Source organism: Lucilia cuprina, chromosome 2, assembly GCF_022045245.1.
Source record: "Lucilia cuprina isolate Lc7/37 chromosome 2, ASM2204524v1, whole genome shotgun sequence".
In the NCBI taxonomy this organism is placed as follows: domain Eukaryota; kingdom Metazoa; phylum Arthropoda; class Insecta; order Diptera; family Calliphoridae; genus Lucilia; species Lucilia cuprina.
This window is the reverse complement of record NC_060950.1, coordinates 39,325,455-39,337,505: the sequence shown is the minus strand read 5'-3', so window position 1 is coordinate 39,337,505 and position 12,051 is coordinate 39,325,455. Positions and strand designations below refer to the sequence as shown.

General features: G+C 28.7%; 1 protein-coding gene and 1 long non-coding RNA gene across 2 annotated transcripts in view; one reads left to right on the top strand and one right to left on the bottom strand.

Moving 5' to 3' along the window:
• Positions 1-254: 254 nt before the first annotated feature.
• Positions 255-12,051, bottom strand: part of LOC124421348 — a 29,546-nt gene continuing 17,749 nt past the window's right edge. The window contains exon 3 of the long non-coding RNA XR_006941596.1: positions 255-404. This is a non-coding gene — a long non-coding RNA (uncharacterized LOC124421348). The remainder of the gene's footprint in view (positions 405-12,051) is intronic.
• Positions 3,045-12,051, top strand: part of LOC111680681 (cyclin-dependent kinase 1) — a 19,127-nt gene continuing 10,120 nt past the window's right edge. Inside the window, exons 1-2 of the mRNA XM_023442375.2 lie at positions 3,045-3,291; positions 7,639-8,142. Of these exons, the coding sequence (XP_023298143.1) occupies positions 3,143-3,291; positions 7,639-8,142 (653 nt within the window). The 5' untranslated portion in view covers positions 3,045-3,142. The remainder of the gene's footprint in view (positions 3,292-7,638; positions 8,143-12,051) is intronic.

The window sequence follows — 12,051 nt, the reverse complement described above, 5'->3', positions numbered from 1 at the left end:
TAACTCGACTATTGACTGTGAAAAAGTCGAAAAGTCGACTTTGTTAATAAAAGTCGAAAAGTCGGAAAAAGTCGAAAAAGTCGAAAAGTCGAAAAAAGTAAAGTGAATAACTAAAAAAATCTTCCGGAATAGAATTTTTCATTTGAAACAAACAATTTTCAATTCAGAATATATTTTCTTCTCAAATTTCAATATCTTTATCTTTAACAAAATATAAAAAATTTACAAAAATTTTTCATGAAATGAATTCGCCATACTTATGGTTTTTGACATCTACGTAATCCAAAATACATGTAAAATGTTGTTGTTGCAGAACTGCCACCACCTTATCTGAATTCGCCTTGAGCACCACCATATATGAATTCGCCTTGAACAATATATTTGCTTCCTAAGAGTAGAAATACCTAAACCAAATGAAAAAACAAAATAAATGTAAAATGTTGTTGTTACAGAACTGCCACCACCTTATCTGAATTCGCCTTGAAAACCACTTTATATTAATTTGCCTTGAACAATTTATTTGCTTCCTAACTGCCGGTCCTCACTAGGAAACATTTTTTGGGAAACATTTGATTTTGCATGAGAGAGAAAGAGAAGAGATCATTCATCTCTCTCGCGGTACGGAGTTTCCCGTACTCGGAAACTTGTTTTGTTATTCTTCTCATTCGTATAACAAATCAATGCAATTAATACGTAGTTTCTGAAACAAAAGTTTCTATGTGTGGACATTTGGGAAACTTCAAAAGAGAATTAAAAAAAAGTTTCTCTACGAAAGTTTCCTAGTGTGGACCGGCACTAAGAGTAGAAATACAAACCTGCGGACACAAAGTATACAGAGACGTCACTTTTGACATTTGAAAAAATCTAAAATCAGCTTTTGTTTGATTTTGAAATTGTTTGGTGAGAAGAGGGATATAAAATACAGCTTAAAAAAATCATTGAAATCGTTTTGTGCGAAAGAGAGGGAAATAAATTTTTGCTCGTGATGTCTCTGTATACCCTGTGCTGCGGATGCGGTTGCGTTTTCTGCTTCCCAGAGAAAATGTAAATTAAATGGAGTGCGGCTACGGTAGAGGATTTTGTAGCCATTTTATTGTTTTTTGTATTTCATATGTATTTCATTCACCACATGGTTTTTGTTCATTAAAAGTATGAATGGCATGGCAACTCTAAATGAGAGAAAATCCGTAAACAAATAAAAATAAATTTTAATTTGGTGCGGATTTCTTCAACGATTTAAGTTGTCAAAACTCAATATAAAAAAATATTCGTCTAGGCAGCCGCAATATTGTAGTTCTACCCAAAATCCCACTTTCTGACCTCTCGGATTCAGAGGTCCAAGCCGTGCAGCGGCTCTAAGCCGGCTGAAGCCGATACAAATTATAAAAATTACAAATTATACCAACTTGGTATTCATTGTTTAAGTAATTTTTATTACAAAACTTAAAAAAAACATGTTTAACAAGTTACAAGTACATGTAGAAAACTACATTTAGACTTATTTAATAAAAAGAATAAAATTTATTTCATTTTGAAATAATAGGATAAATATGTTTAACTAATGCAATATACGAGATTGTATATGTCCTGGGCAACGATATTTTGGGATTAAGGGTTTTGCAAATTTTTGAAACCCCTTATGCTCCACCATGGCAAATGGCTGCAAATCTATACAACACATTTCCGCCAAAATTCGAGCATTTTGGAACTTATTATTTTTTTTGTTAATTTTAGGTTCAAGAATATAGATTTTTTTTTAATTTGCTGACTTAGCTTCAATATCGTGAGTCGAGCACAGGTGATTAAAATAATTAATTGCTGGTTGATGTTGACTTCTTAACCTTTAAAAAATATACTGTACTTAAGACGAAATGTATATATTGTATATTAAAGTTTCTTACCCTTTTAAAATCATATTTTATTCTTCGAAACAAATTTTACAAAATTTATATTTTTCCAGTATTTTTCTGTTACAAATGTACATATTAACAAAATACTTCCAGCATTCTGATGAACAATTGGGATTTATTATAACTTTTGCCATTTTTTACTGCCATTTTTCTTTTAAATATATCATTATAATGGTTAATATCATATGAAGGGGATATATATTTGATATAATTTTCTTCATCAGATTCAGAATTTGAAGATATTTCAGGAATATTTTGTGATTCTTTTAAAAAGTAGCTCCGTATATTTTTTGGGGCATTTTGCAATTAATTATTTTATTTTACTTGTTTGCAAAAAATAACGGGAGCGAATTCGCGTCGCTTAGAGTTGCATATTTTAAATGTTAGCATATTTATTTTTTTTAATATTATAGAGCTGCCAATTTTTTCATATTGTTCTTAATTCATTTATAAACCATTGACCAGTTAATGAATTACATTACTTCACACTTTGTAAAAATTATTGTACAATAAATAACAATTTAATAAAATCTATATTGTATATTTTTTTATTAATTTTACCGACATAGCTGAATGAGCCGGCTAATGAAGTTAGCTGGTTTCAGCCGATAGAATCGGCAGCGGCTTTTACCGAAAAAAAATCGGCGGCGGTTTGGCGCCGATCGACTTGGACCTCTGCTCGGATTCCGTTTATATTTAAAATGCTCCCCTATTCTGCATTTCGATTACGTTTACCCAATGATCGATAAAATATATTCTAACAAAAAACTGAATTGCAAGAAAAAGAAGAAGCAATTCCATTTCGTTTCAATGATTTAAGAACGTGTGTATTCTGCGTTAAGATCGTACCTACGTATTGTCCACACTAGGAAACTTTTTTTGGGAAACTTTTGATTTTGCGTGAGAAAGAGAAAGAATATCATTCATCTCTCTCGCGGTACGGAGTTTCTCGTACTCGGAAACTTGTTTTGTTATTCTTCTCATTCGTACAACAACAAATCAATGCAATTAATACATAGTTTCTGAAATAAAAGTTTCTATGTGTGGACATTTAGGAAACTTCAAAAAAGAAAAACAGCCGGCTTACAGTAGATTTTAAGCCGCCGTTGACATTTTTGGTGTCAATCGCCGTCGCTTTTAATATTTGTTGGCGCGGTGCTGTGATTAGCATTGCTGATGATTTGCTGACTTTTTTGGCGGTATTGTGGATGTTTAAAGAAAAATAATTTTAAATGGATGATTTTCAAAAAATTGAAAAAATCGGTGAAGGCACCTATGGCGTTGTGTACAAAGGACGCAACAAGCTGACTGGACAAATTGTTGCAATGAAAAAGATTCGTCTAGAGTCCGATGATGAGGGTATACCATCAACAGCAATAAGGTATATAATTTTTAACTATTTTAGATTGTAGTACAGACATAATACACTTTGCAATGTTAAAATATGTACACATCTATATAGAATTTTAAATACATATTAATATATTTATATTTTAATTTTGCAAACATTCTTATAAGATATTTGAAAATTTTGGAAGTCGGTTTTAGTGACATTTTACAGCATTTTGAGAGGATAAAATATTTAAATTTGTTTTGTCGGTAACAAGTAAGCGGTGCTCCAAAGTTTAATATGTTTTTGACTATGTACAGTGTCTCTCATAAGTATTCGAATTTAGGTATACTATGAAAAGAAACCAAATTTAATACATTTTTTAAGTGCAAAATAAATAAATAAATTTGTTATATTATCTAGACAGTCTTTAGGTTTCATATCACACTTTTTAAAATATCAAAAATTTACATATACTTAATATAATTAAGCTTTTTTAAAAAAGGTCCATAAAATTATCTCACAAAAGTATTCGAATTTTTTCTGTATTTCACATTTCATCATATTATACGAAACACAAATTTAAGAATCGAATGGTTTTTATGCTTAAAATTGTTTTAAGGGTTCACTATAAACCGAAAGGATATATGTTTGGACCATTTGGTCCATTTGGGGGATAGTACCACTTTTTTATGTAATATAATTAAAATGGCGATTATTGACAGTATTTATATTTTTTTCTCCTTTAAAATAAAGATAAAACCAAAATTCGATATTGGGACTTAATAGACCCCTTGGGGTATCTAAAAAATATTTTTTGTTACAAGAATCTGAATTAAAAACTTCCAAGATATATTTATGAGATCATTCTTCAATTCAACTTATTAGAACTTAAGTCCATTTTTATAATACTAGGGTAAAACATTTTTGGGAAAGTTGTCTGGTATGTATTCTTTTATATATCAGCTTTTATACATTTTAAGTTTTCAGTAGTTTGTAGAAGTATATAACTCCAAAACATGCCTCGAAGAAACGCCATTCAATGTAGTAAAATTATTATTTTTATAACCAATGGATTACAGGCTCAATGTTTCCTTATCATTATGGTCTAACTCCAAAATATTGATAGATATTTGGTTAAATATTATTTACGAAGATAAAAAAACCCAAAACCTTTGAATTACAGTGTTATTGTAATGGGCAACATAAGCGTGAAAGTTATAAGTAGTAAAAACTTAAATCTACTGTGGAGGATGACGTTTTGTTAAGGCATGTTTTGGAGTTGTATTCCGCTACAATGTCGGGGAAATTGAAAAGATATATGTGCTAATATCTACATATATATATTAGCTAACTTTGCGGGAAAATACCGATCCTAGTGGAACGAAAGGGGCTTAAGATCCAGATTATTCAATTAGAAACAGAAGAACGATCCCAAAAATACATCATGGAACGTTTTAGTACAGATCCTTACAACAAATTATAATATTTTTAGATACCTCAAGGAGTGTAATAAATCCCAATATTAAATTTTGGATTTATCTCTGGAAAAAAGGGAAAAATAAATGAAAATGTGGTCAAAAAACGCAATTTTAATGATATTACTTATAAAGATGGTACAATCGCCCAGAAATTGTGGCCCAAATGGGCCAAAAATATATCCCTTCGGTTGATAGTAACCCCAATTTAAACAATTTTAAGCAAAAAAAAATTGATTCTAATTTTATGTTTTGTACAATATGATGAAATGTGAAATACAGAAAAATTCGTATACTTTTGTGAGGTAATTTTATGGACTTCCTTTAAAAAAAACCTTATTTAATTTAAGTAAATGTAAAGTTTTCAAGTTATAAAAAGTGTGATATGAAACCTAAGGATTTTCTAGATAATCTAACAAATGTATTTATTTATTTTGCACACAAAAATATTATAAAATTTGGTTTCTTCCCATAGAATACCTAAATTCAAATACTTATGAGGACATCGTATGTATATGCAACTCGAAAACTGGATTGTTAACAATAAAAACGAGTAGAAAAGTATAGTTGGGCATGGCTGTCCATATAATACCTTACAATGAGTATATTTTTAAAATTTTTATTTTTTATAAAGAAACTTTTATATTGAATATTACCATAATTTCAAAATATTTAAGTAATTTATTGATAAAAAAAACTAAATTTTCTAAATGAGGCTTTATAAAGGTCAAATATGGGCCGATCCTTACGAAAAGGATCATTTATACTTATATAAATCTTATTTGTGCCATTTTATAGAGAGATAGTAGAATATTTGACGTAATTATGGCATAAAAAGTTCAAATCGGGTGGTACGGTTGTATGGGGACTAGGTGAAATAATGGACCGATTTCAACCATTTTGAATAGGCTTCGTCCCTGTGCCAAAGACTAGGGTGAAATAATGGACCGATTTTAAACATTTTCAATAGGCTTCGTCCCTGTGCCAAAGAACATGTTTGTCAAATTTCATCAAATTATCTTGAAAATTAAAATTAATTGAAAATTAATGGTAATAAAAATACATTTTATATAAAATGATACTGAATTATGAACTGACTTTGGGGTTTTCCCGAAAAATTGACCAGCTTTTTTTACTCTAAAAGAAATGTTAATGTTATATTTTACACTTCTATATGTCAACCCATTAGAGGTCAAATAAAAAGCTTTTTGATTTCAATTTTATTTATTATGAAAGAAAATTTTAATTTTATTAGATTACACCGACTTCTTAAGTATAAAATTTTTCGAAACATTCTACAAACGTACTCCGGCATGGATAATAATGCACCGTAACTGTTTTCCTTCTTTTGTGGGATAGTGCTCAACTTCATCTAGATGTAAACCTGCAACTATTGACCTAGACTGCCATGATTTCTTTTGTCCACCTTTTCCGACAGCTGTATTAACCGAAAGTTTTTTCCCCAGAAAGAACTTTCAACCACAGTCGAACTGTTACAACAACAACAACCTTTAACTGCAATTCTATACAAAAAGATGTTTTTTTATACCATCGTTTAACCGTTCCTATAGGTTCAGTTGTATCATAGTTGGTTCCCATTGTTTAAACACTATTATCTTTCAATTACTAACCAGTTGAATGCTACTCTTACTACTCCACTGCTTTGTTGTTTTATTGTGTGTCAAATAACCCAATAAACATCGATTCAAACCTGTGAATATTTTTGAAAATTTTCTTAACTAAATAATGTATTTTCCAAATTGTTTTCAAATTTTAAAGTTTAGCCTTTGAAATAAACATGATAATTTCCAAAAACGTTTAAAAAAATATAATGTGTGATATTTATAAAATTTTCAAAGTTTTGTTTGCATTGAACTTAGAAAAGTTTCTTTCAAAAAATAAATTATTTTAGAAAAATAAAAACAGAACATTTTTTCTACAGCAAGGGGGCGAAAAAACGTTAAATATAGGAGAAATAATCGGAGATATAAAAGAAAAATATGCTAAAATAAATGTATGAATGTTTTATTTTCAGGTGATGTAAAAAAATATATGAATTTTGCAATAGTTAGCATTATAATTAGGGTTTGAAATATGTATGAAAATAATAATAAAGAATACTTGAAATACGTTTGAAAATTTTTTTAGTTTCAAGCTTACCTCTAGCCTTTTTTTAAATTTGAAATACATTTGAAAAATGCGTTTGATTTCTAACTGCCTTTTTGTTTGAGAAGGCCATAATTTTCCATTTGAAAACAAAATTTTTCAAATTTGTTCTCAAAGGCTATGTATGAAATTTAAATTGGTTTTCAAATACATATTTACATCATTTCAAAGGTTTTTGCTTATTGGGAATAGTTTTCACACACAAATACTATTTTATTTTCTGTTTGTCTAAAAATAGACATTTGATATCGTGTTCACAAAAAAAGGAAAAAAAAAACAAAAAGTAACTGTTTTATTTTTGTTTGTTTCTTTATTTTGATTTTTTTAAACTTTACCTACAAAGTAAGGGACTAAAATTAAGGGAATAAAAGTTTATCAACGGCCTCTTTCAGCCCTTTGAAACTCTTTTGGCCTTTATTATTTTTTTTGCTTTATTTTAAAGTAATTTTTCAGATTAGCTGATTTGTTGAAATCAAATCTGAAGAAATAAAACTAGGTGTCAATCGTTCATGTTGTACGCTGCTTTAACAGTGTCTGGAATAGAACGCATGACATCCAGTCTGAAAGACTAAGAACTAAATACTAACTTTCTGTTCAGATAACAATTGTTTAAGTGTGATTCTCGGCAGAATCATCATATTTTAAGTGAGCATCAACGAGTTAATAGACAATATATTTATTATATTTAAATCAGGTTTCACGCAATATTGCGATTTTTATTAAATTTTTTAAATTGATAAATACATATTTTTAGGGAGATATCGTTGTTAAAAGAACTGAAACATCCCAACATTGTTTGTCTTGAAGATGTCTTAATGGAAGAAAATCGCTTGTATTTAATATTTGAATTCTTATCTATGGACCTTAAAAAATATATGGACTCTTTACCACCTGAAAAAACATTAGATTCTGAACTTGTTAGAAGTTATCTTTATCAAATTACAAGCGCTATTTTGTTTTGTCATCGAAGAAGAGTTTTACATCGTGACCTTAAGCCGCAAAATTTACTGATTGACAAAAATGGTATTATAAAAGTGGCAGATTTCGGACTTGGGCGTTCATTTGGTATTCCCGTGCGTATATATACTCATGAAATTGTAACGCTTTGGTACAGGGCTCCAGAAGTATTGCTGGGATCACCGCGGTACTCGTGTCCAGTAGATGTATGGTCTATCGGATGTATTTTTGCTGAAATGGCTACAAGAAAACCATTATTCCAAGGAGATTCGGAAATCGATCAGTTATTCCGTATGTTCAGGTAAATATGTTTACTATAATTTATTTTTATCACATTATCAGTTATCTCAGTCAAAACAGTTAAATGTTTTGCATTTTCAAATAAAAATGCTTCATTAAAACGTCATACGAATGAAATCTATTTATAATATCTAGTACAATCTAGCATTTATAAATAAAAAAAATTGTACTAGATATTATAAATAGATTTCATTCGTATGACGTTTTAATGAAGCATATTTATTTGAAAATGCAAAACATTTAACTGGCCATAGATATTTGATTAAATTTCTACAATTTTATTCAACAATAAACGGCTTAAGTTTATCTGAGGCAAGGTACAATTGAACTTACATGCTTCATTATGACAACTAAATCACACTTTATTTTTGTAAAAGGTGGGGTCGGCTTCGTCCGATTACAATTTCTTACTTGTTTTTTTTTTTTTTTTTTTTTTTTGAGTATTTCGTTTCATATGTTTTGATGTCTCTTGGTTTCGTTAAGTTCTGTATTTTGTTTGTTTTATAAAATTAATATTTTTGAAAATGCCATAGATATTTAAACAGCCAAATAGTTCAAAAAGTAAGAGTGAAATCGTAAATACACATCATACATATTGCTGAAGAAATTAAAGAAGAGTTTAGAATCGATCTTCCGGTAATAACGGTACAATAGGCTTAGTACAATTGTCGTGTTGCTATTGGTATTTATATTATATTTGCATATTTCATATAATTATTTTAAAATGAAGTAACTGAACCAGTAAAAGAGTTTACAAGATGCCGAATGATTTTTGGGAACAAGTGCAGTTGTCGGATGAACAAAAGTTTAATACTTCTAGCTATGTTTGCCTGCAAGCGTGTTGGAAATAAAACTATTTTTGAGAGTAAATTTGTCCAATTTAAAATTTATTTTATTTTGAAAATTAACATCAAAATTAATAGTTTTTACAATCAGATATTTTTCTAACTGAATTATTTTTCAACAAATTGTTTGAAACTATTTTCAAAGTTAAAAATATTAAATATATATATTTTTTTTAAATTAGGGTATATAGATTAAATAAAAATAAGTAAAAAGTTAACAAGTATTTGTAACAAAGCGAATTAGAAAAAGATCAATACTGAATTAAAAAAAATAAACCTTTTCAAGAAATGTGTAACATTACGGATTATGTCCATTTTAGAGGACTATTTTCGCTTAAGGTATGGCCTAATTGTGAAAAAATTATGGAATGTAAATATTCTAAATTAAAATCTTACACAAAGTCGCAAATAGTTTTATTTACAAGCCTCCTTCTTACATGACGATAACTACTGAATGTGTCTTCTGCGCCAATAAATTAGTTTGTCAGTGTATATTATAAAAAAATAAAATCTACACACAATATCGTACATCAAGTATATCAGTTAGTGTGTCATTTTTATGCGGCCATACACTGTGTAAAGTAAGCCAGGATGTAAGTTTGAAAGCACTTGCGAATATAAAATAAGCAAAACAATCACCCCTATTGCCAATCATCGTTTCACGTGAAATATGTTCTCTTTTTACTTTTTTCGTTCACTAATTTTTTGTCGTGAAAAAAATTCCCCTGTTGTGAAATTTGTTGATGGAATTTTGTCAACATTCCATACAAAATCAACTATTGTGTATGAATTGTTCAACAAGTTCACGATAGCAATTTTCCCTTCGAGGGAAATGAAAATTTCAAGGGAACAAAATTTTCACTTCTATTGGCGATAGGGGAAAATATTAATGTAGTAAGCTAAACATTTTCTGTGGGGATATTTTTAGATCTAAATGAATTCAGAAAATATTTTTAACCAACTTTCAAAGAATAGGAATGATTCATAATGGGTCTTGACAAAAAGGATACAGCCTAATAAATTGTAGAATGGAATCGTAGTCCAAAGGTTGTAGGTAAACATATACAGTATCGGCCAATACTAAAGCACCCCCTTATTGAAGTTTTCTTTAAAGTAGTTCTAGTTATTAAAGGCAAATTTAGAAGATATTACAATTATCGTTCATAGTTTTTGTAGGTCTTTAAAAACTGTAACAGAAAATTTGTTTATTAAAGAATAAAATAATATATATGTATATTCTTTTTTTTTACAATGTAGTATTTCTGTATTAGTATCAGTTACAAAACAGTAATCTATGTACGACATTCTGAATTTCACAAAAAAAAAAAAAAAATATTTTGTGAACTTTTTGTTTTAAATTTAACTTTCATTTTTTTAATTTATTTAAGAAATCATATAAGTAGCACCTTCGATTCGGATGTCTGGTGATATACGGCCAATAAAGTTATTGTTGAACAATAAAAAACAAAGTAAAAATCATTTTCTATATTTAAATTTAATTTTTAATTAAAATCTAGTTAATTCTAATTAAAATCTACAAAGAATAATGGAGAAATTCGATCTAAAAAATCTTTTTTAAGGGGGTGCTAATGTTTTGACCAATGAAATTCTGAAGAATGTGAATATTTTTTATTAATAAATAATATATAAATTTGTTGCTACCGTTTTTTTGACGACTTACCAAAACTATAAACAAACAGTAATATCTTTTAACTAGACCTAATTTAAAGACCAAGTAGGTCAAAACAAATGCACCACCTTGAATTTGTTTTGGCCAATACTGTATGTTTTCATATTCCCAACAAACAAATTTTATAAAATGGCGGTGTAGTCATATGATGGAAGCTCGTTCCATAGGAAGTAGTATTTTAAATATTGCCAAACAAATCATGTATAGACGTTGCGTGTTACGTCTTTTAAAGGTTTCTGAATAAACTACTGTATATTAGTTGGTAATCGGCCACGACATGCGTCATCAAGTCCCTCAAAGCCCTTGAAGGAAAAACAACGTTGGATAATATGTCCAACAGAATTATTAAGGATTTGGATCTCGAAGATATCTGGGGTCTTGAGAAAATTGATTTCAACAAAAATGCAGACAGACGGACATAGCTAAATCGACTCCGTTATAAGTTATCGGAATATATATACCAAAGTATAACAAGCAGTGTTGCCACTTTGGTTATTATTAACCAAAAATGGTTATTTTTATTTTGCATGTGTACATGTGAATTATTTTTTCGTTTTGGTTATTTTTTGCAAACAATTAAACTAAATGCTGTTTGCTTTTATTCAAAAAATAAAATTAAAAAAAAACTTCTTTTATCTCAAGTTTTAAATCAATTATTTAAATATACATGTTTTGAATTTTGGTAATATGTCGAAGTTGTTTTTACTTTTCAAAAAATTTTTATTACTACAATTTGTACATCTACTGGTTATAATTATGTGCACAAAGGTATTTTTCGATATCTTAATTGGTTAGGATTTAGCAAAAGTACCTATGAGTTTTCCACATATGAAATGAGTTGATTAAAATCATAACAACGCCGTAAAATTATTTAATTTACACTATTCAATCTAACACTGTGAATAATAAATCCTCTCTCTCCTTTTGGTGTATCCATGAACTTAAACTCACTTTTTGAGTCGATTCAACCTCGTCCGTCCTTTCTTTAATATTTCTATTGGAACTTTTTATGTAAAGAACTCGCGATACTTATATGAAAAAAAAAATTGGCGGGAATAGTCTACGTACTTAGTAGATTATGTCCTCCAAATTAAATTTAAAATTTAAAGTATAATTGCAACTTCTATACCTATTTGAAATTTTGCATAAACAATTATTGTGCTAATTTGCCGAAATTCTATGATAAATGATTTAATAAGAATAAAGTATTTTCTGCTGATTGACGCATGAATAGTATCACAATATCTTTAAAGTATTAATCAACTGATATTTTTAAGTAACACAGCTAAGAAAAATGAAATTGTATTGTATACAAAAGTTGTAATAACATCTAAACTCATACGACGAACAATAATCGCGATATATGTAAAGATTT